Source organism: Pristiophorus japonicus, chromosome 1 (genome assembly GCF_044704955.1).
Source record: "Pristiophorus japonicus isolate sPriJap1 chromosome 1, sPriJap1.hap1, whole genome shotgun sequence".
In the NCBI taxonomy this organism is placed as follows: domain Eukaryota; kingdom Metazoa; phylum Chordata; class Chondrichthyes; family Pristiophoridae; genus Pristiophorus; species Pristiophorus japonicus.
This window is the reverse complement of record NC_091977.1, coordinates 422,241,354-422,266,704: the sequence shown is the minus strand read 5'-3', so window position 1 is coordinate 422,266,704 and position 25,351 is coordinate 422,241,354. Positions and strand designations below refer to the sequence as shown.

Here is a 25,351-nt window from a genome sequence, read left to right as displayed (position 1 = left end):
GCAATGTTCGCCGCTCACGGTCTACCGGATGTCTTGGTCAGCGACAATGGCCCGTGCTTTACAAGCACTGAATTTCAGGACTTCATGGCAGGCAATGGAATCAACCATGTCAGAACAGCACCGTTCAAGCCGGCCTCAAACGGCCAGGCGGAACGAGCAGTGCAGATAATCAAACAGAATCCAAGGGGGTTCCCTACAAAGCCGCTTATCACGCCTCCTGTTGGCCTACAGATCCCGACCACACTTGCTCACAGGGGTTCCACCCGCAGAGCTGCTAATGAAAAGGACGCTCAAAACCAGGTTATCCCTTATACACCCCACTATGAAAGAAATTGTTGAGAGCAAGCATCAGTCACAATGTGACTACCATGACAGGAATGCGAGGACGCGATGTATTGATGTCAATGACCCTGCTTTTGTCCTTAATTACGCTGCAGGGCCCAAATGGCTTGCAGGCACTGTGATTGCCAAAGAGGGGAATAGGGTTTTGGTAGTTAAACTTACCAATGGACATATCTGCCGCAAACATGTGGATCAAACTAAAAGGAGGTTCAGCAACCCCATAGAAGAAGCAGAGGAAGAACACAACGTAGAGTTTACTCCACCACAGGTGACCGAACACCGGAACCAAGTGGAGGAGAGCCCAGTTACTGTGGGCAGTCCGGACAGGCCTGAAGCACCTCAAACAGCACACACTCAGGTCAGCGCCCAACAACCGGAGCCCCAACTCAGGCGCTCTACAAGGGAGCGTAAACCACCAGAGAGACTTAACCTGTGATCCCAATAAGACTTTGGCAGGGAGGTGATGTCATGTATTCAACTATCATTGTAACCCATGTATAAGCTGACCTAAGTGGTACACCTTGAGAACATTGACCACAAGAGGGTGAACTTGTGGGAGATGCTCCTAACCTGGACTTTCAGGTATAAAAGGGGAAGTTCCACCCACCTTCATCACTTGAGGTCTTGGTACTAAAGGTAACTGGTCACAGAGTGACCTTCTCTCAAGTATGGGCATGTGTGCATTTATACTGAATAGTAAGGACATATCAGTCACAAAGCGCTTTACAGCCAATTAAGTACTCTTGAAATGTACTCATTGCTGTCGGGAAATACTGCGGCCAATTTGCACACAGCAAGATCCCACGACAGCAATGAAATAATGACCAGATATTTTGTTCCTCTTGTGACCATTTTAGTGGAGGGATAAATATTAGTCAGAGCATCGGGAGAACTCCCCTGCTCTTCTTTAACTCGTGCCATGGGATCTTTTGGCTGGAATCTTTACCTTGAAGTCGGGTTATGTGCATGCGGAGTGTGTAGCGAGTCAGGAACGCAATGTTTGGAGCAGCACATTGCTCAGGGTGACTTTTGCTTAATGGCCCCAATTGAAAGACTCATGCACATTTGCTGGCCCAATTAAATGGAACAGGTCTGATGACATCATTGGTGACCCGTTTCCAGCGCCGATATGCACACGTCTCATTTGAAGGTTGATGGATTGTGGAATTACCAAGTTGAAAAAAGTATCACTCATGGATGCACAATGGCACATGGCGGCTCCAAGGTTTAGTGATGCATCCCTCCATGTTCTGGTGCAGGCAGTGAGAGCATGCAGGGTGGTCCTGTTCCCTGCTGCTGTGCTCAAAAGACGACCCAAAGAAAGCAAAACAGCATAATTGCAGATCGCAAAGGAGGTCAGCGGCAGAGATTTTGTCAGGAGCATGTGGATCTAGTGTCGCAAGAATTCTACTCCAGCCTTTAACAATCCCTGTCCCAAGTCCCAACGGGTGACAAGCTGATCCTTCTTGGCGACTTTAACACCAGAGTTGGAAAGGACACAGATCTCTGGGGAGGTGCGGTCAGCAGAGAGTGGGTAGGGAAATCCAACTCCAACAGTACCATCCTCCAGACCAAATGCTTAGAACATGGCCTTGTAATAACCAACACCTTGTTCCATCAGAGAGACAAGTATGAGACCTCATGGCAACACCCTTGCTCCAAGCACTGGCATCTACTAGACACATCGTTGTCCGAGCAAAGGACTGCAAGTACGTGCGCACTACCTGCGCCATGACAGGAGCTGATGACTGCTGGATGGACCACCGCGTAATCCGCTCTGTCAGTTCCATCAATGTAGCCCCAAAATAGCGACGGCAACAGAAACGCTGCCGCAGGAAAATAAATGCTGGGGCATTCAAAAACCCTACTAAGAAAGTATTATTGAGCAAGCGCCTCACAAACAACCTGACGACTCCCAGTGATCCAGAGATGCAGAGTGTCCACGGCGCCTGGTCTGCCCTCAAGGCCTCCATAATTAACACCTGTGAAGAGAAGCTCGGTCACTCGACCAGGAATCAACAAGACTGGTTCGACGAGAACAACCAGCAGATCCAGGAGCTAATAAGCTGCAAGCACAAAGCATTTTTGAACTGGAAACAGCAACACAACTCAAGATTAAGAAAGCAGCTCTATAGACATCTGAAGGCCAAGGTCCAACATAAAACATACAACCTAAAAAACACATGGTGGGTGGAAAAAGCACAGGAGATCCAACAACTAGCCGACAACCATGATGTGTGTGGATTCTTTAGCACAGTTAAGACCACCTACAACCCAAGCACCAAGGTCCTACCCCACTGCAGACCAAGAACAGAGAGGCACTCATCAAGGACAGAGAGGCAGTCAGTGCCCGCCGGAAGGAACACTTCGAAGATCATCTTAACCGAGACTCTGTCTTCGACGTGTTGTACTCGACTCCATCCCGCAGCATGTTACCCACCACCACCTCAGCACAAGTCCTGTCCAGCATGAGGTTGAAAAGACCATTCGACAACTGAAGAACAACAAGGCCTCAGGAGCAGATGGAATTCCTGCCGAAACAGTAAAGCATGGCGGAGACGCACTATTGTTGCGAATCCATGAACTAATTTCTCTTATTTGGAAGGAGGAGAACATGCCAGAGGATCTCAGAGACGCTGTAATCGTGACCATCTTCAAGAAAGGTGACAAGTCCGATTGCGGTAATTACAGAGGAGTTTTCCTGCTGTCTGCCATGGGGAAAGTCATCACAAGAATCCTCCTCAATCACCTTCTCCCAGTGGCTGAAGAGCTCCTCCCAGAGTTGCAATGCAGATTCCGCCCAATGGACATAAGGGGCACAATGGACATGATCTTCACTGCGCGTCAAATTCAAGAGAAATGCAGGGAGCAGCACCAGCCTCGGTACATGGCCTTCTTTGGCCTCACAAAGGCCTTCAACATTGGCAACCTCCTCAAATTTGGCTGCCCTCAAAAGTTTGTCACCATCCTCTGCCTGCTTCATGATGGCATGCAAGCCGTGATCCTGACCAATGGATCCACCATCGACCCAATTCACATAAGGACCGGGGTCAAGCGAGGCTGTGTCATCGCACCAACGTTCTTCTCAATCTTCCTTGCTGCAATGCTCCATCTCACCCTCAATAAGCTCCCCGCTGGAGTGGAGCTAATCTACAGAACAAATGGGAAATCTTTGAAGCTCCGTCGCCTCCAGTCCAGATCCAAGGTCATCCCATCCTCTGTCATTGAATTACAGTATGTAGGCGATGCCTGTGTTTGTGCACACGCGGAGGTCGAACTCCAAACCATCGTCAGCACCTTCACTGAAGCATACGAGAGCATAAGCCTTAGACTAAACATTCAGAAGACAAAGGTCCTCTACCAAGCTGCCCCAGCCACACAGTTCTGCCCCCTGAATATCAAAATCCATGACGAGGCTTTGGACAATGTGGACCATTTTCCACACTTCGGGAGCCTACTATCAACAAGGGTAGACATCGATGACAAAGTCCAACACCATCTTCAGTGTGCCAGTGCAGCCTTCGGTCACCTGAGGAGGAGAGTGTTTGAAGACCAGGACCTCAAACATGGTACCAAGCTCATGGTCTGCAGAGCAGTAGTGGTACCCACCCTCATATATGCTTCAGAGACATGGACTACATACAGCAGGCAACTCAAAGCATTGGAGAAGTATCAGCAACGCGGCCTCTGCAAGATCTTGCAATTCCATTGGTAGGATAGGCGCACCAAAGTCAGTGTTCTCGCTCAGGTCAACATCCCCAGCATTGAAGCATTGACCACGCTCGATCAGCTCTGATGGACGGGCCACATCGTCCACATGCCTGATACTAAATTCCCAAAACAAGTGCTTTATTCAGAGTTCCGACATGGCAAACGAGACCCAGGTGGGCAGCGGAAACGCTTCAAGGACACCCTCAAAGCCTCCTTGAAAAATGCAACAACCCCACCGACACCTGGGAATCCCTGGCCCAAGACCGTTCAAAGTGAAGGAAAAGCTTCCCGGGAGGCACCGAACATCATGAGGCTTTTCGCCTGGAGCAAGCAGAAACCAAGCACAAACAGTGGAAGGAGCGTACGACAACCCAAACACATTACCCACCCGTCCCTTCAACCACTGCCTGCCCCACCTGTGACAGAGACTGCAGGTTCTGCATTGGACTCATCAGTCACCTGACAACTCATATTAGTGTGGAAGCAAGTTATCCGCGACTCCGAGGGACTGCCTAAGAAGAAGAAGATGTCTGTGTTGTGTATGAAGAAAGAGTCAGTCTGAACACTGTGAGCTCAAAGTAAAGTGTGAGCTTCGTCTTTCATTGCAAGTCTCCAGAGTGCCTCTCCAAACTGTGAAGCCTCCTTAAATATCTGTGCTCCCAAGGGATTATGGGATCCCTTGGGATTCCAGGGGATGAGCCCTCTGGTGGCTGTACAGAGTAAATACAAGTATATATAGATAACAACACTCCCTCCCCAAAATCAATAATGTAACTATTTACAATGTGAGTCGATCTGGGGCCCTTCTTGCCGTGGTTGATCGTCTCGGTGTGAAAGCTGGTGTTGTTGAATTATTTGTTGGGCCCTCGCTGGGCTGCTATGCAGCTGGGATTGCTGGGCTGCCTGCTGTGTTGGGCCCTGCAGGGCTGCTGTGGATGATGGGTTCTGCTTCGTGGTCAACCGTGGTGCCGGTTGCCACTGGTGTGTATGTTGGGGGATCAAAAAAGATAGGGTCCAAGGTAGGTTGCTCAGGATAGTCCGTGAATCTGAGTTTGATTTGGTCCAAGTGTTTCCGGTGAATGAGTCCATTTGAAAGTTTGACCCGAAACACTTTGCTCCCGTCTTTGGTCATGACAGTGCCAGGAAGCCAATTGGGACCTTGTCCATAATTTAATATAAATACAGGATCATTGATTTCAATCTCGTGTGACACATTTGCATTATCATGGTATGCACTTTGTTGAAGCCGCCTGCTCTCGAAGGGCCGAATGGCCTACTCCTGCACCTATTTTCTATGTTTCTGTGTTTCTATGGACAACCTGCTCCCCTCTTTGGCTACAACAGTGCCGGGAAGCCACTTGGGACCTTGTCCGTAACTTAATACAAATACAGGATCATTGATTTCAATCTCGCGTGACACATTTGCGCTATCATGGTATGCACTTTGTTGAAGCCGCCTGCTCTCTACCTGTTCATGTAGATCAGGGTGAACTGACGAGAGCCTTGTCTTAAGTGCTCTTTTCATGAGCAGTTCAGCAGGTGGGATCCCAGTGAGTGAGTGGGGTCTCGTGTGGTAGCTAAGCAGGACTCGGAATAGGCGAGTCTGCAGTGAGCCTTCAGTTACCCTCTTCAAGCCTTGCTTGATGGTTTGCACTGCTCTCTCTGCCTGATCATTGGATGCTGGTTTAAACGGGGCAGGTGTGATATGTTTGATCCCATTACGGGTCATGAATTCTTTGAACTCAGCACTGGTAAAACATGGCCCGTTGTCACTCACAAGGACATTGGGTAGGCCGTGTGTGGCAAACATGGCCCGCAAGCTTTCAGTAGTGACAGCGGACGTGCTAGCCGATGATATCTCACATTCAATCCACTTGGAGTATGCGATACAACCACAAGGAACATTTTACCCTAGAACGGGCCTGCATAGTCGACATGTACCCTAGACCACGGTTTGGAGGGCCAAGACCATAAACAGGCGCAGTTTTTTGTGCCTGGCCTGTGGTGGATAGCGTAGTTGTATGCGGACAATGTGAGCGCCCATCTCTGGATGCAGACCGATACATTGGTATTTATCCCTTTACTCTCGGAGACCAGGGATATAAGAGACTTATGGTGAGTTTCCAATTCGATGCCTCCCTGGGTATATTGCTTAACTGTGAGCATGTATTACATCTGTCCGCATCGATACTGGGCCACCACACGTGGGATCTGGCTATCGCTTTCATCATTACGATGCCTGGGTGGATACTGTCGAGGTCATTGATGAAGGTGTCTCTGCCCTTCTTGGGGACGACTACTCGATTGCCCCACAGAAGGCAGTCTGCCTGGATAGACATTTCATCTTTGCACGCTGGAACGGCTTTATCTCTTCCTGCATTTCCACTGCGACACTGGACCAGCTCCCGTGAAGCACACAGCTTTTGACTCGAGATAATAAGGGTTCCTGGCTTGTCCAGGTTTTGATCTGCTGGGCAGTGACGGGTGATTGCTTATTTTCAAATGCTTCCATTACCATGGCTAGATCTGTGGGCTGCACCATTTCCACCCCCGTGGTGGGCAATGGCAGCCTACTGAGAGCATCGGCGCAGTTCTTTGTGCCTGGCCTGTGGTGGATGGCGTAGTTGTATGCGGACAATGTGAGCGCCCATCTCTGGATGCAGACCGATACATTGGTATTTATCCCTTTACTCTCGGAGACCAGGGATATAAGAGGCTTATGGTGAGTTTCCAATTCGAATTTTAGCCCAAACAGGTATTGATGCGTTTTCTTTACCCTCTCGACACACGCTAACGCTTCTTTCTCAATCATGCTGTAGGCTCTCTCAGCCTTAGACAGACTCCTGAATGCATAAGCAACTGGTTGCAGTTTCCCAAAATCATTAGCTTGTTGCAATACACACCCGATGCCATATGACGACGCATCACATGTTAGTACCAAACGCTTACATGGATCATACAACATAAGCAATTTGTTTGAAATAACAATTTTCTCGCTTTTACAAAGGCATTTTCTTGGCTTTTGCCCCAAACCCATTCGTCTCCTTTTCGTAGTAAGACATGCAGTGGTTCTAACAGTGTGCTGAGACCCGGTAAGAAGTTATCAAAGTAGTTCAGGAGTCCCAGAAACGACCGCAGCTCCGTCACGTTCTGTGGCCTTGGTGCGTTCTCGATTGCCTCCGTCTTCGTGTTGGTGGGCCTGATGCCGTCCACCACAATCCTCCTTCCCAGGAACTCCACTTCAGGTGCCAGGAAAACTTTGAGCGTTTTAACTCGAGCTCCACACGGTTGAGTCGACTAAGAATCTCCTCCAAGTTCTGCAGATGATCGACTGTGTTCCGACCTGTGACCAAGATGTCATCCTGGAAGACCACAGTGTGTGGGACCGACTTCAGTAAGCTTTCCATGTTTCTCTGGAATATCGCCGCCGCTGATCAGATTCCAAATGGGCATCTGTTAGAAACAAAAAGGCCTTTGTGCGTGTTGATGCAGGTGAGGGCCTTCAATGATTCCTCCAGTTCCTGCGTCATGTAGGCCAAACTCAGATCCAGCTTTGTGAACGTCTTTCTTCCCGCCAGCATTGCAAAGAGGTCGTTAGCCTTTGCTAGTGGGTATTGGTCCTGCAGGGAGAAATGATTGATAGTTACTTTGTAATCGCCACAGATTCTGATGGTGCCGTCTCCCTTGAGGACTGGGATGACAGGACTGGGTCACTCGTTGAACTCGATTGGGGAAATGATGCCCTCTCTTTGCAACCGGTCTAGTTCGATCTCTACTCTTTCTCTCATCATGTACAGTACTGCTCTTGCCTTGTGATGGATGGGTCGCGCCCCCGGAATTAGGTGGATCTGCACTTTTTCTCATTGGAATTTCCCAATGCCTGGTTCGAACAGCGAAGGAAATTTGTTTAAGACCTGGGCACACGAAGTGTCGTCAGCGGGCGATAGCGCTCGGACGTCATCTCAGTTCCAGCGCATCTTTCCCAGCCAGCTCCTGCCAAGCAGCGTGGGACCATCGCCTGGTACCACCCACAGTGGTAGCTTGTGCACTGCTCCATTGTAGCATACTTTTACGGTAGCACTGCCGATTACAGGAATCATTTTTTTCGTGTAAGTTCTTAATTTCGTGCGAACTGGAGTTAAGACGGCCTTGAGGCCTTGTTGCACCACAACCTTTCGAAAGCCTTTTTGCCCATGATGGACTTGCTCGTGCCCATGTCCAGCTCCATTGACACCGGGAATCCATTTAGTTCAACATTCAGCATTATCGGGGGACAATCATGGTGAATGTGTGCACCCCATGTAGGTCTGCCTCCTTGATCTGAGGCTCTGGTTCATCGTGATCCTCCGTGGATCTATCCTCCTCTGCAACACGGTGGTTTGCAGGTTTAACAGGCTTTGCAGCTTGCCTGCACACTCGTTGGAGGTGTCCCATTGTTCCACAGCCCTTGCAAACGTACCCTTTGAATCGGCATGAATGGAAACGATGAACACCCCCACAGCACCAACAAGGTATTAATGGCCTTGCATTCATCACCCTTGATGGTGGACTCTGAGACATCTGCTGACATGTAGCTGAAGGTATGTGTGACCTGCCCTGTATGTTACGATTCAAAAACAACATCACTTTGTTCACAGTACTTGTAGCAGCACTTGTGTGCTGAGAGATTTGCTTCGTATTGTCACTGGTGGCAATAAATGCCTGAGCTATTGCTATGGCCTTATTCAAGGTTGTGGTCTCTACAGTCAAAAGTTTGCAAAGTATGGTTTCGTGGCCAATGCCAAGTATGAAAAAGTCTCTGAGCATGTGCTCCAAATGTCCTTCTAATTCGCAATGTCCTGCAAGGCATCTTAGCTCGGCGACATAACTTGCCACTTCCTGGCCTTCAGATCTTTTGTAGATGTAGAACCGGTACCTCACCAGCAGAACGCTTTCCTTCGGGTTCAAATGCTCTCGGACCAGTGTGCACAAATCGTCATATGATTTCTCTGTGGGCTTCGCTGGAGTGAGCAGATTCTTCATGAGGCCATACGTTGGTGCCCCACAGACGGCGAGGAAGATCGCTCTTCGTTTGGCAGCGCTCTCTTCCCCATCTAGCTCGTTGGCCGTGAAGTATTGGTCGAGTCGCTTCACAAAAGTTTCCCCATCATCTCCCTTCGAGAATTTCTCCAGGATGCTCACTGTTCTCTGCATCTTTGGGTTCGCTATATGTATCTCGTCGCCAGATGTTGTGTATGGAGAAAGAGTCAGACTGAACACTGTGAGCTCAAAGTAAAGTGTGACCTTAGTCTTTTATTGTCGGTCTCCAGAGTGCCTCTCCAACCTGTAAAGCCTCCTTAAATACCTGTGCTCCCAAGAGATTATGGGATCCCTTGGGACTCCAGGGGATGAGCCCTCTGGTGGCTGTACAGAGTAAATACAAGTGTACATATATAACAGTCTGCAAATGTGCAAAGAATGGAGGAGTCCTTTTCGAACATGGGCACCACCATGACGTTGTGTTCTTCCATGGAAAGGATGGCCACCTAAATGTAACAGAAAATGCTCAGTCATATGAGCACATGGTTGCTGTGGACAACAGATGGCCTAATTTCTAGGAGGGATATAAACTGAGACATTGCCCCGCTGCTGTGCAGCAAGGTACTTTCCAGTTCCTTGTTAGCAGGGAAGTACGGGTGGTCCATGAGAGGGATGATGGTGAGAGGGGACATGGAAGCGGATGCTCTTCTCAAAGTGCTCCCACTTCTCCCCCATTGCCTCCCCCTCAGTTAGGGCCCCACATGCTGCCTCGGATCCCAATGGCCGAGTCTGCCCCTGCACAGTTGCAGGAGGAGCCGACTTTGGCAGGGCTCTCTTAGGCTCCAAAACCCAGAGGACGTCCACCAAAAGTGTCACAGCTGGGAAGAGGTGCCTCCACCTCTGCTGAAGCGACAGTGATTGCACCTTGTAGAAGCACTCGGAAAAGAAAAAAGACACAAGATGCACAAGGGTATTCACATGGGTGCATGAACAAATGTGTTAAGTTTCAATTATTTTTATGACACAGATACATGTATTTCTTTGCACCACTTTCTGGTCTTGTCCATTTTTTGCCTGCTACCTTAGAAGTAGCTTTGTCACTTGGAGTGGTTCAGCCCTGTGCTGACCCCCTCTCTCCTGTGGAGCATCAGGTCATTGAGGAGAAGGCTACTGCTGTTCATGGCTGCTGCTGCTGGTCATGGCTGCTGCTGCTGGTCATGGCTGCTGCTGGTGTGGCTGCTGCTGGTCATGGCTGCTGCTGGTGTGGCTGGTGTTGTTAATACTGGGGCTTATCTTGGTCTGATTCTGAGGACAATGTGAGAGAGTATAAGCAGCACCTGTACTGATGTAATAGATGTCAGGTAAAGTGCAGATCAGAGGGCCAATCCTTCAATGTTGTGATCGTGACTAGCAATGTGGTGAGAGTGGTTTCCGAGGTTGCAGAAATGATCTAAAAATTGCTGACAGCTAAATCTCTGCACAAAATGGAGTGAGCAAGAGCCTTTCCATTAGCCAAGTAATCAGGTTTAATGTCAGAATATTTATGTGGTTTTCCCAGTGCTCAATTAATGGACTCGCACAAAGGCCACTGAGCTTCCACCTCCCCTTCACAGGCAAGGTTCCCGAGGTGTGTGATACCCATGTTCCTGAAGTTAAAGCCTAAAGCTGGTGTTAAAAACCCTCTTAAGAGTCTCTCAACAAACAGTTAATTATTTGAGTGAGGTTGCCCACCTCTCCCAAGCAGATCTGTGGTATGTTGGGAAACATGCCCGAGTTAAATGCGAAAGTTGGCGGGCTGATGACTGATGGCAGTTTGCCGAAGTGCTGGCAATTTTGGTGAATTTTACTGCCCACCCGCCCCTAAACCCGCACACTCGACAACGAGAAAATTCCACCTAAATGTCCAACTGAGAGAGCAGATAAGTCCTCAGTTTAATATCTCATCTGAAAGATGACAGTGCACACTCCCTCAGCACTGCACTAAATTGTCAGCCTTCAAACTTATTTCTCCTCTGCCGATGAAATGATGAACATAAATTAGCACTCAGATCTGAATACAAGTCATATTTTCTGTATATTAAATACATGTTGCTTAGAGCCCAGAGTTTCCCTTCAATTCAACCTTATGTACCCACAGCAATACCCATAATTTCACGGCACAGCATGATTTATGGATATGGCAGTGCTGCAGAGTTAAGTTAGCTTTTACAAACATTTTTTGCCTATTTGTTTTGTGAGCATAATTCCATGCATGTTATTTGTCCATTGTTTCAATCCCTCAAAAACTTTGCTAATCCAAATCTGGGGCACAGAGAAAGAACTGGGCTTTATTGAGAGTTAATAGATGTTGAAGGGAAAGGAACTGTTTGACACATAGGTAACTGATCTTGTTGGAGACAGCTTTAGCAATTGAGATGTGGAGTTCCATTGAGGTCATGAGTGAAGAATTAATAGATGAAGAGCAAAATCATTAAAGCTAAGAGGTGATACCTGTCAGTTAAACTTGTGAAAGGCATGAATAAACTACCTTGAAGAACTGAAAGAAACTAGATTTTCACTGCTCCATCAAAGGGCATGGAGGAGATTTATGCATTTCAACTATGGCACAATGGGAGAAGTAGAAATTGTGAGCATCAATAGAATGCAATCCATTGGAAGTTGATGAATGTAGATAAGATAGGGTTGAATGGTGATTGCAAACTATCTGGCATAGTGTTAGAATATGCCTCTAACACAGTACATATTGACAAAAAAATTCTTGGTCTGCAGTATTGTATTTTTCCCATTAAAATATAAATACTCGAGTTGGCATATTGCAACATCTTTAATGTATGGAACATTGAAACAAAATTCAATGGTGCATAGAATGATGCAAAAAGTGCAGTCAAGCAATTTTCACTCCATTTACATTTCATTATAATATTAATGAGGACACAAGGTATTACTTTCCTCCTCAGCAAGAAGGCACTTAAATGGCAGTTTAGAATAGAAACAAGTGGAAGTTACACATGTGCAGCATCATTTTTTTGACAGAAGATTTGAAATCTTTCCACTTTCTCCCCAGTTCTCCTGCTTTTCCTAATCATTCAGTGGGGGTAGATCTTAACTTTGTGCAATATGGTGAAATGGCTGATAGTGAATCAGCAGCTCGTTTTTCTTCAATGAAAATAAAAATCGTGAGAGATGTAAAATGGGCTGCTGACTCGCTTTCACCCATTTTACACTATTGCCCAAAGTCTAAATCACCTCCATTAAGTTTTATAACCTGCAATGTTCATATATTAATTAAATGATAAGTGCAAGTTGTTGTTGTATGCTTGAGCTAAGTCATGAATAGTGTGCTGTAACTTACATTATTAGCTCCTTCTTTGAGTCTTTGCTTGGAATTTTGGACTGAGGACTTAGAATAGTAACCTCACCAGGATATCTCCTCTCTTCCATACTTTCCTCTGGGCCAACGTCTTCTTTCTGTAATCATAATAAACCAAATAATAAATAAATATATTGGGGTAGCGTTTTTGCTTTGGACGCAATCGGCGATTCTGGCGCAAATAGCGAACCGTTGTTTAAAAAGGGAGAACAGGATAGACCAAGTAATTACAGGCCAGTCAGTCTAACCTCGGTAGTGGGCAAATTATTGGAAAAAATTCTGAGGGACCATATAAATCGGCATTTAGAAAGGCATGGATTAATCAAGGTCAGTCAGAATGGATTTGTTAAAGAAAGGTCATGTCTGTCTAAATTGATTGAATTTTTTGAGGAGGTAATAAGGAAGGTTGATGATCACATTTGATGTCGTCTACATGGATTTGAGCAACCTTTTGACAAGGTCCCTGATAGCAGACTGGCGAGAAAAGTAAAAGCCCATGGGACTTGAAGATTTGAGACTGGAAGACTGTTTACAGTGAGGTTCCACAGGGCTCAGTACTAGGTCCTTTGCTTTTTGTGGTATATGTCAATGATTTAGACTTCAATGCAGGGGGCATGATTAAGAAGTTTGCAGATGATACAAAAATTTGCCGAATGGTTGATAGTGAGGAAGAAAGTTATAGACCGCAGGAAGATATTGCTGGACCGATCGGGTAGGCAGAACAGTGGCGAATGGAATTCAATTGGGAAGTGTGAGGTAATGCATTTGGGGAGGAACAGAGGGATCTTGGAGTGCATGTCCACAGATCCCTGAAGGTAGAAGGACAGTTGTAGATGGACAGTTAAACAAGGTAGGTAAGAAGGCAAACGGAATACCTTCCTTTATTAGCCGAGGCATAGAGTATAAGAGCAGGGAAGTTATACTTGAACTGTATAAATCTGTGTGCAGTTCTGGTCACCACATTACAGGAATGATATGATTGGGTACAGAGGAGAGAGGGTACAGAGGAGATTTGTGAAGATGCTGCCAGGACTGGTGAATTTTAGCTACGAGGAAAGATTGGAGAGGCTGGGGTTGTTTTCGTTGGAACAGAGGAGGCTGAGTGGAGACTTGATTGAGGTGCATAAAATTATGAGGGGCCTAGATAGAGTCGACAGTAAGGACCTATTTCCCCTAGCAGAGAGGTCAATAACCAGAGGCCATAGATTTAAAGGAATTGGTAGAAGGATTAGAGGGGAGTTGAGGAGAAACTTTTTCACCCAGAGGGTGGTCGGAGTCTGGAACTCACTGCCTGAAAGGGTGGTAGAGGCAGAAACCCTCGTCACATATAAAAAGTACTTGGATAGGTACAGCAAACAATTAGGACAGCAAATTGTATGTTAGCCTTTATTACAAAATGATTGGAGTATAAGAGTAAAGATGTCTTACTGCAATTATTTAAGGCCTTGGTGAAACCACACCAGGAGTACTGTGTACAAGTTTGGTCTCCTTACCTAAGGAAGAATATATTTGCTTTAGGGAATGGTGCAACAAAGATTCATTAGACTGATTCCTGGAATTGGGGAATTGTTCTTTGAGGAGAGATTGAGTAGACTAGGCTTTTCTTCCTTAGAGTTTAGAAGAATGAGAGGTGATCTTATTGAAATGTATAAAATTCTTAAGGGGCTTGACAGGTAACTGCTGAGACGATGTTTCCCCTAGCTAGGGAGTCTAGAACTAGGGGTCACGGTCTCAGAATAAGGGGTCCGCCATTTAGGACTGAGATAAGAAGACATTTCTTTACTCAAAGGTTTGTGAATCTCTTCCCCAGAGAGCTGTGAATGCTTAGTCATTGAATATATTCAAGACAGAGATCGATAGATTTTTGGATACTAAGGAAATCAAGGGATATGGGAATAATGTGGGAAGGTGGAATTGTTGTAGAAGATCAGCCATGATCTTATTGAATGATGGAGCAGGGTGAAGAGCCAATGGCCTACTTCTGCTCTGATTTCTTATGTTCTTATGATCTTGTGAGGGTAGCAGTATATGGACAAATCGACAAGTGCATTAACATATTGGGCTGGATTTTCCAGTCCTTAGCACTCTGGGTTTCGCCCTGGAGCGATGTGAAAGGAGGCATCCTGAGCCCTGACATGATCCTCTAGTCCGGTTTTGCGGCAGCGTTGAGCAGCACTGTCGGGAAGAGCTGCGCCGGGTGTGCAATGCCTCTGGTTACGACACTGGCAGTAGTTTTAACTTTTGCCCGATCCGGCTGCCCGGAAATGCGCCCTATAAAATAGCAACAGCTTTGTTCTCCAATACATGTGGAGCACATCCTGATGGTCTAAAAAGAACAAGACTTGGATTTTTATGGTGCCTATCATGACCTCAGGACTTCCCGAAACACTTTACAGACAATAAAGTGCTTTTGAAGTGCAGTCACTGTTGTAATGTAGGAAGCACAGCAGACAATTTGCGCACAGCAAGGTCCCACAAACAACAATGAAATAAATGACCAGAACATCTGTTTTAGGTGTTACTTGATGGATAAATGCTGGTCAGGACACTGGAAGAAACTTGGTTTAACATCTCAGCTAAAAGACAAATCCAGGTCCAGTTATCAGTGGAAATCAATCCAACCCAAATTACCAATCCAAACCTGATACAATTTGGCAATCTCACTGTGACATATTAAAAATAAGAGAAGAACTTCCTCCCTTATCTCATTTTAACAAAAAGTAGACATTTACATAAAATTTAGACTCTGCTTTATACTTATGTTTACTTTCTTGCTCAGTAAACAGAGGAATAAATACCCCCAGAATGTCATTCTGCTATAAAATTCTATACATTGATATATGATAGTAATGTTGACCTTGCAACTACCATAGAAACAAGTCAGGCCAGATTTGACTGTAACAGGTGACTGAACGGCACCTGCTGTTCTTTAGACTTGCCCTTGCACATTTACGGCTGGATTTTGCCGGCACTCCACTGTCAAATATAAAAGACTGAAAGTGGGTCAGTATCCCGCCCTGAACTTCCCAAGTGCCAGATCTACCTGTGCTTTGCAGACCAAGGGCAGGTGAACCAATTGAAATACATAAGAGGGTGTTTAAAGGTATTTAAGTAGCATTTTACTAGCTACTAAACATTTAAACAACTTTTTCATGGGGTTCCCATCGCTCGGGGATCACATCAGGCAAGTACGTCAGATTTTGAGTGACTCTCCATTGCTTCGAAAAGGTGACAGCTGCAAAACTGGTATAAAGCTATCATTTCATAGCTGTTCATTTTCCAATATTAGAAGTTGCAGACTTCGGGAATTGGAAGACACTTTGGAGCTTTAGGAAAATTGGAAGTGTTTGGAGTATACTCTCTATCCATTGTCGCCTTCTTGGAACAACCAATCTCACCATTGGCGGTACGCTTCTGTCATCTCAACTTCAGTGCCATCTATTCCATCAGCATTGGTACTCTTGAAAAATCTCATCTTGGTCCCTAGAATCCCACCACGATAAGCCCCAATACCAACAGCATCAGGCACACCAGCATCACCAACAACAACACCAACACTTCTGCGCAATCACCTGATGCTGGATAGGACACAGGGCATCAGCACCTGACCACATTGCTGCCTGGGAAGCCAGGGATGGCCTCACCATGGCTGGATTTACTTCACTTGATGCTGTACACCCTGGCTGCCACATGATGTGCCGGGTTGGCACCACCAGCAGAAAGCATTTCTATAATGCCCAAGACATTCCTTTCATACTCATCACCATTTCAGGGGATACTGTTATGTTTCACCATTCACTACAACTCACTAAGCCACTTCCAAAGGAGCACACAAATCTGTCCAAGAAGGCAAAGTGTTGAAAATAAAGATTTCAATGTTTGACAATACATTAAAAGAAACCTGACATGAACATTGGCTAAAAGACTCAAGTGCCTACCTTTGTGTATTGTTAGTTGGTATGATTGCACAAGGATAAGGGTGAGTGTGAGGGGTGGCTAGTGAGATGCGGATGTAATAATGTAGATAGAGAGAGAGGGATGGGTGGAGGTGCAAGGTAAGTTGGTGTGAGTAAGGATGTGCAGCAGTAGGGCAGGGAAGGCGGAGTGATGTGGATGCGATGAATGGCACAGCAGGTTGAGGTTGAGTGTGACTTTGCAGTAAGGTTTCATGATTGACTGAGATCATTGAAAGCCACTGCAGCCAGGCCCTCTTGATGACATTCCTGCCTGTGCCCTTCTGTACAACATGCAACCAGGCTGCATGGTGTCCTTGGGGAGTCTCTTCCATCCATTGGAAGGAAAGAGAACCTCCCTGCATGTTGTGACTCCCTCCATAAGCATATAGGAGTCATGGGAGAGCTGTGCACATTTGTGCAGTGCTTGTCAATGGTTTCAGCACCTCAATGCTGTGGAACACTGACAGAACTGTCAAAATGAATGTGCACATGGTCCCTTTAAGGGAACTGGCTGATGACGTGCCATCAAATTACAGCATCAGATTCACTTCCTTTTAATTAGCCGGGAACCTCACAGGGCGGGCTTAATAAGCCCAATCATGGGAAAGTCGTGGGGGAAACTGACATGGAGCCAGGAGTACTATTTGAATCTGCACCTGATGTTGCTAGCCTCAATAAATCTCCATGAGCTTTTACACAGCAATTTGCTGCAAGTAGGACATCGAAACGACATGGCGCCTTCTACAGGGCATCTGGAATGTGTCTGAACAGGGCAAGCAATTGTGTATCTTTAACCAATCAGTTTGAAGAATCGTTAATGAAAAGTGCAGAGTCTTAACCAGAGAGTGTAAGTTAGAATATTTAATTCAATGTAAAATCAGGTAGGGAAAGCAAAATAAGCAAAGCGAAAGAAAGATTGGTTTATGAGAGAAAAAAGTGACAGAAAGAAGTAAAACGCATCTCTTAAAATCTAAATAAAAAAAAATCTCCAACAACAATTCAAAGCTGAAGAAATAAAACTCCACACTTGTAAAAGTTAATTTTCAGTGTCAGAGAGTTTGCTCGGCATTAATTAAGACTTATCATGCTGTGAAAAAGGGTAGTTAGACTGAAACGGACAAAGGCTAACTTTCTGTGGTGCGTTTAGTCCAAATCTACGACATAAGTACAGAGACCTCACGCCACACAGTACATTTGAATAGGCAGCCAGATGGCGAGATGCTGTTTACGGAGGAGTGGTGCATCTCAGACAGCACGATTTTCGTATTTAACTGCGCATCTGTGTTCAGCTTAAGTTGCTGTCCGATTTGTGCATAAATAATAGTGAGAGTCGTTAGTCTTACAATTATCTTTGTAATAAATTCTGGCCCAACATACTACAATTTAATCTGATATGCAAATATATAATATTTTTAAAAATGGTTATTCTGCGATCCAGCACTTCTAGTGGAGAGTAGTAGTCACAGGGCAACTGGGAAAATTAATATATGGAACGTAATGATGGCAGTCGTAATTTCCAGAGGTGGAGCCTTACATGCACCACTCTACTGGGAGCAACAGATCACAGAATCACCACAAAAATCCTTTGCTTTCCCAACCTAGGTTTTCATCGCAAAGGATAGTTCTATTAATAGTTAAAATTTAATTGACACAAAAGTGGCCGAGCACGGCAACTCACATTTATATACGGCCTACGTAAATTATCAAAAAGAAATCCTTCTGAGTTACCTCTTTCTCCTCTTCCTTGTGTATCTGTGCTTTAGTGTAGTTGACAGGTGCATCCCATCCTTCTTGTTCACACAGCGCTTGGTAGTACTGAGGAGTTATCAAGATACTGTTTAGGTACGAGGGAGAAGATTCCGGTGTAGTTACTGCAGAACTGACAGTGGCGACTTTGTCCCGATTTCTATTCTTGTTCATGCTTAAATCAAGCGTTCCATTTTCATCCACTTCTATGTCTGTGTTCTGTGTTAAAAGATGCCTGCAACTGTCATTATTTGTCATATATATATGTGATCTACTGTACTGTATTAAAGGGGTTGCATTACTTTGAAGATTATTTTGCAGAAGATCAATTGGCAGTGTGGTGTTGTAGCTTTTGCCTGTTGCTTCAGATGCAAATGTAATCCAGTAACTCCAGCTGATGACCAGCTCTGTCAAATCTCAAAGATTGGAGAAAATCTTAAATCCTTTAAATAAAACTCGAAAAATAATTATTTTTGTAGCCGGTTCTGGAAAGTCCTAATAAGTAATGTAGGCAGTTAGAAAGAGTTATTTGATGAAAAAAATTATATTTAGCACAAATGTGATGCAGCAAAAATGGAGTCTACGGTTACAAACCACACTGACAGTAACATATAAACACAAATAATTGTTTCACAGCAAACTCGGGAAGAAATGACTGTGTTTCACAGATTGACTCTGTATGGGCAATGTGGAAAGATTCTGCTGCTGAAAGTTAATGGGGCATTTTTGCAAGAGTAAACATCACCAGGTCAGTTTAAGGGGATTTAGCAATCATGGAGTCTGCTTAATTTTTAGAATTATGATGTTAGTAGTTTTATAAAGATATTTTCACATATTGAGAAAAAAAAGAGCCATAACGTTTGCTTTTAGTTTTCAAAACAAGATTTGAACAGACACTTGTTCCATATGATTTACACTTTGTTTTTCTCTGGATGATATCTAACAACAACAACAACTTGTATTTATATAGCACTGTTAATGTAGTAAAATGTCCCAAGGGGCTCACAGGATGTTATCAAATAAAATATGACACCAAGCCACATAAAGAGCTATTAGGGCAGATGAGAGATAGGTTTTAAGAAGTGTCTTAAAGGAGGAAAGTGGGGTAGAGAGGCTGAGAGGTTTAGGGAGGGAATGCCAGAGCTTAAGGCCTCAGCTGCTGAAGGCACAGCCACCAATGGTGGAGTAATTAAAATCGGAGATGTGCAAGAGACCAGAATTGGGGAAGCGCAGATATTTCAAAGGGCTAGAGGAGGTTACAGAGATAGCAAGAGGCAAGGCCAGGGAGGGATTTGAAAACAAGGAAGAAAATTTTAAAATTGAGGCGTTGCTTAACCTGAAAGTTACTGTGTGCGATAGACTCATATCAAATTTCTCTCCGTACTGTTTCAACAGAAGCATGACTCTAAGGGACTGCCCATGATGATGATGATGATACTCATTTAAAGAAACTCGATTCTAGTGAATTTCTCAAAAACATAATTATGGAAATTACAATGGACTTGTTAAACCTGCATCATGTTGAACACCTATATGACAGCACCCATTTAATGCTGGGGCCTTTGGCTGCATTTTCCCACTTCTTCATTATTCTTTCCCAAAATTCAGTGTGGTGGTACATGGAGGGCTCAGGGACTGGATGTTGCCTTTAGATTATGCTCCAGGAGATGGCACAACTCAGTTACTGCCTCCCTGCTCAATCATAGATGGTGAAGGCAGATCTCTTCAAACATGCCCAAGTAGTTGGCCTAAATCTTGTCATGGAAGTCCTGCATCACCTACAGCTGGGCACCAGATGTCTGAAGTTCAATCCCACCTGCTTTTCCTTCATTTGCAGGAATTCCTCTTCCTCCTTCACTGTCAGAGCAGCCATTGTAGGTCTAAAGGAATTCCCATGCTGGGCATTGTCCTTATAGCTGCGGGTGGCAACTGCGGCAGCAAGAATGGTGCTGCTGAAGATGCACACAAAAGGAATGCTGAATTGCAGAGAAACAGCAACAAGAAGCATGAAAAAAGTGCACCAGCTATAATGTACAATGTTCTCTTTGGCAAATCAAAAACAGCTATCAAAATGCAAGTCTAACAAATATGGCAACCTCGGGTTAAATGGTGGAGTTCGGGTTCAAATTCAAATCTATTTTATATAGACACTAAGCAATAATAAGTTGCACTGCAGAGCAGCGTGGGACATTCATCATGAAACTGATTTTCCCATGGCATCAGGAGATCAGTGCTATACATTCCCAAATCCGTAGGTCTCACCCAATCCGGGTGGGGGACTGCTCTCCTAGCACTACATCAGGGAATCACCCCTTTGATACATTCTATCCCGTGCTCTCATAGTCCACTATAACAATTAGCTTCTTATTTTTTTTACATCTTATTAATGTGTCATTTAAATAAAAACTATCAAAAATATCCCATCATCTTTACTGAGAATATTGCAAAGCACAGCTTTTTTTTCCAGGGCTGAGTTAAAGCAATTGTTTAAATGTATCCTCAAAACAGCAACAATAAATGACAAATAGCTCCAGCAAAAATGGATCATTAGTTACAGCCATTGGATTACATCTGCATCTGAAGTGTCAGGTAAGGCCTGTAACACAATGTTATCAGTTCATATTCTGTACAGATGAAAAAGGGGCTGGTTCATTTTTTGTTGGCACAAAACGAATCAGACTTCTTAGCTTATGTCCTCATAACTTTTGTCATGGAATGGCTTAAATTGGTGTGATCATTTTTAAGGACATTCATTTACCTTTCCCAGCCTCACACTCCAATTAGTGCACATACTGTATGTGACACTTGGGTGGTGAGATTGATCTTCATCATTAGAGGACAATGTTTTTATACCACTGCTGATTTTCAGTTTCAGAGATTTCATCCATCCCCACCTTTCCACTATTCAATCTAGTCTGCTGCCCTTCCCCTCCCCAGCCCAACCAAACATGAACCATCATGTCTCATGTTTATTTACCTTATCACATATGGACTATATTTCCTGCACATCCATAGTCAATGAACCAAAACTGAGTCCGTAGGTTTATAAAGAAATAAAAAATACAAATGCATTTTCATTAAGACAGTGTCACTTTAACATCTGTTTTCTTATCTAAGTGCTTGGACTTGCTTTGCTTGTTTCACTGGATAAAAAGCCAATTATTTGCAATCCAACAGCTCAAATGAAGTTGAATAATATCAGTTCCATTTGTATGAATGAAGCATAGGATGATGGTTGTGGTATCTAGATTTTCATTTCCTATCTCAGAAACCTTTTAATTTTAAACTTTTCAATGATAGTTTGAGTGCAACCCATTGTTTTGTACATACTATCTCACCTTAGTTGACAAATCTTGCGGCTTTGTGGAGAGGTTCTGTGGCATCTCTCTACAGCGTGTGGATAGGTTGAGGATGGCTGCAGCTGCTATATGAGTGGCTTCAGTATCATGACTGTAACTGTAGACACTGGAATGGCATGGGCTTTGTACAGAGGCACTAGACAGTCGGCTGGAGGAAGTCACTGGACTTGAAAAGTGTTTGGCTGGCAACAGATGCAGGTGAAATGTACATTAAAATTTGTGCAATAACTTTACTGCATTTATAGTTCAGCCTATTTCCTAATCTTTATAAATTATTTTTCTAGTTTAACTGACATAACAGATACAAAGATATCTACAGAAAACAAATAGCTATTAAACAGAAATTTAAGAGTAGCACACTACTTGGGTTGTGCTGTAATGCAAACAAAATCTTCCAGTAACTGAAAAAGTGCAGTAGTGGACTACTGATATTGAATCTAGCAATTAACAGCAATTAACGATATGGAACTGTCCCTAAAGTCTCTATGATATCCCAATTTATATAATATTAAAGTATAACACACTATGAAAAGAAAAGTAATATAACATTGATCATTTAACTCTTTAAGTGCTGTGGGTGAGTTATCAGATTGTTAGTAGCTGTCATTTCTGCAAATGAGATAACTTGCTCTGCCATAGTGTTCATTGGGTGATATTTTAAAATGCATCAAAAATTGACCTTGTCATATCTCTGAATTTGATACAGCTGTATGTGCTTCATATAACGGGTACAGTAGTATAGTATTTATGTTACTGGACTAGTAATCCAGAGAACACGAGTTCAAATCCCACCATGGCAGTTTGAGAATTTGAATTCAGTTTAATAAAAATCCCGGATCCCGAGAATGAATTCAAAAAATATAGTCTACAATTTGATACTCTTTTATAGCCAATCAGAAACATATGTGAATCCCAGCTCTAAAATAGACAATGGGATCTAGAAAGCAGAAAAAAAAAACGATGAATAAATGTATTTTAAATTTAAAAAAATATATAATAGGCTACATTAAAGCAAAAGTAACATTAGGATAGTAAAAATAGAAGAAAGAGATTGGGGAGAAAAGAAAGGAAGGGTAAACAGAAGTAAAGGGAAGAATTTTAACCTAAAAAAAAACAAGGTCGTTTAGAAGTGGGGGGGTATTTAAAGTGCAAAAGTCAAAATCCCGACCACCAACCTGCCCACTTCTGGTTTTAATGGAGACGGGACAGGAGCTGGAACAGGAGCGGGCAGCCAACCTGCTGTCAGGGGACGGGACATCAATTTAAATATTATAATGAGGCCAACAGCCTCTTCTTTAACCGATATTTTGTGTTCAACTGTAGCTGGTCAGGTTTTACACACCTCGTAAAACCCGGCAGTTACAGCAAGACGAGGACTGCTGCATCCAGGTGGTAAGTACCTTTACACCTACCTCCTCGATCCAGCGTCCCTACCTAGCCCAACCCCCACAATCACAGACCCCTCATGAGGTCTCCGATCGCCTTCCTTGATCCCGCCCCCCACCACCATGAGGCTGGCCCCGATCTTCTCTCACTCCTTCCACCCCCCACCTCCCGATCCTTCAGCCACGATCTTCCCTCCCCCCCACCCTCCGATCCTCTGGCCCCGATCCTTCAACCCTGATCTTAACTCCCACCTCACTGATTCTCCGGAAGCCGGCCCTGATCCTCTGGTAGCTATCCACGATCTTCCCTCCCTCTTCCACCCCCTGATCTCCGTCCCCGATCCTCAGTTTCTCCCCCCGCCACCCCAATCCTCCAGAGGCTAACCTCACCCCCCACCCGATGCCTCCCTCCTTCCCTCCTCTGTGTGGCTTAGTGCTACAGGCCTACCACCCCGGAGACAGAAAGCCTCCAAATCTGACTGGCTGTGGGTGGGCAACAGAGGCCTCGCATGCAAATCAGGCCTGGCTGTTAAAGTTGGCAGGGCCTGCAGGAAACCCATTCTCCAGGGTTACCCATGCCCGCCTCAGAGCCGTGCGCGCCCCCAACCCTCCTTTCCCTATTACAATCCACCCCAAACTGTTTATATTTTAAATATTAATTTAGAAAGTAATGCACATTTATCTTATACAGGGATATTATGACAGTAATGAAACTACTCATAGCATATCAGTAGCTTTATTACTGCAATTGGTTTGTTTCAGCGCCTCTGTGTGCCAGTTGAAAAGTTAAAAAGTAGCTAAACTGAGGAAGTTTAGAACTTCCTTGAACTTGCCAGCAGCCTAAATCTTAACAAGGCTGCACAAAGTGATATTCCTGTGCAAAACTACAGTTCTACTGTTAACTTATAATTGGAAAGAAGTTAAAGGTCCAAATATTCCTTGCCTCCAGCACCTTCAGCACTGACCCCATCGGCTTTTGCGGGGATTGTCAGTAAGCATCTCATTAGCATGGGGCAGGTGGGCACCCCCATATTCACCTGACTCTGACAAGGCAATAGTCCTATTGTCCCCTGAGCAATGGGGCCGATCTACCAAATTGTAAGACTCTCCGGATGACTAGGATGCTTGCCTGGCCTGGACTCCACTGGTGGAAGGATTAGGGAGCTCCTGCTCCTGGATCCATACCCTGGAAGACCTGCCCTTATGAAACACTAAGGGATCTCCCAGAAACAGTATTAAATAGTCTCTGTGCTTTTCCTGGGAGTTCTGCCCATTTCCTGCTGGAGTTACAGTGGGAGACCAGGGGAAATAATTTCAGCTGTACTATAAATCAGTGATTTCTGCTCTCTAATGTTTCAGTATTATCTTTGACTATAATTATTTTGTTCTTCAATACTTACATTCACAAAATTGAACAGCTTCCCATTCTTGAACTTTTGATGTTACTGTGCGGTTTCCAAATACTTGTGCATCAAAGCTGGCATAATCAAAGGGTGCCTTAGTATATTTGTCCAGTTCTTTTGATATGTTGGTATGGGATGTGCTGATTGGCTGTGTGGTTCCATAGCTGAGCTGAGCAATCTCCATTTGTTTCACTAGACACATTGGCCTACAGAAAGAACAGGAAAGCTATGAACTACTTTGTCTGTTTATTCTTTTATTACTCCATTTCCTTTCCCAAGTTTCCCTGCCTTGCAAATTGTGCATTCTTCAGAAGAGTATTCCAGCCCTTCTCAGCTACTGTCAGTGTCACTCCTTGATTGCCCCATCAGGTGGCATACTGAAGCAATGAGAATGATGTTCTATGTATCCCTGTTTTTCCTCTGTTCCTGCTTCCGCAGACGTACTGAGAATAACCATTGTCTAGATTAAGCCTAATGTGAATATCGGTCGAGACTGGAATTCTTAATCTCATCTCTCAGTATTAGATTCTGGGCAGGACAGAGCAGCTGCCAGTCCGCCTTGACCCTGACCCAATTTCCGTGATGGGGTCATTAACATGGTGGGACAGGTGCCCTTGCCAGTAACAGCAACATAGGGGCCCTAACTAGGTTGGTCAGTCAGAATATCAGAGAGGCACATTGCCACTCTGAAGGTGTGTAGAAAAGGCTTGTTGGGCAAAAGACTGGAGGCAAGTCCATAGTTCTGTAACAAGGCTCCAATGCTGGCAAGTTCTGAATTGAATGGTAATTAATCTCTCCTTTTAGGACCAACATGAAGTCCAAAATAGCACCTAGGTCAGAATTGGCTGCTGATGAGCTTTATATCAACTACATCAGAATTCCATCCCAAGAAAGAACTGAATTTCTGGGATCAGTACTCTAGTTTTGCAGTTATGTCATTTTTTAAACAATTTTTTTCCTCCTCTCATTTTTCTTCTGATTTTTTGCCATAAGAACATAAAAACATAAGAATTATTAGGCCCCTCAAGCTTGCTCCACCATTCAATAAAATCATGGCTGA

General features: G+C 44.5%; 1 protein-coding gene across 1 annotated transcript in view; it reads right to left on the bottom strand.

The window, feature by feature from the left end:
• Positions 1 to 25,351, bottom strand: part of st18 (ST18 C2H2C-type zinc finger transcription factor) — a 262,573-nt gene that overhangs the window by 60,599 nt on the left and 176,623 nt on the right. Inside the window, 4 exon segments of the mRNA XM_070875837.1 lie at positions 12,425 to 12,540; positions 18,127 to 18,363; positions 21,483 to 21,685; positions 24,289 to 24,497. Coding sequence (XP_070731938.1) covers positions 12,425 to 12,540; positions 18,127 to 18,363; positions 21,483 to 21,685; positions 24,289 to 24,497 — 765 coding nt within the window.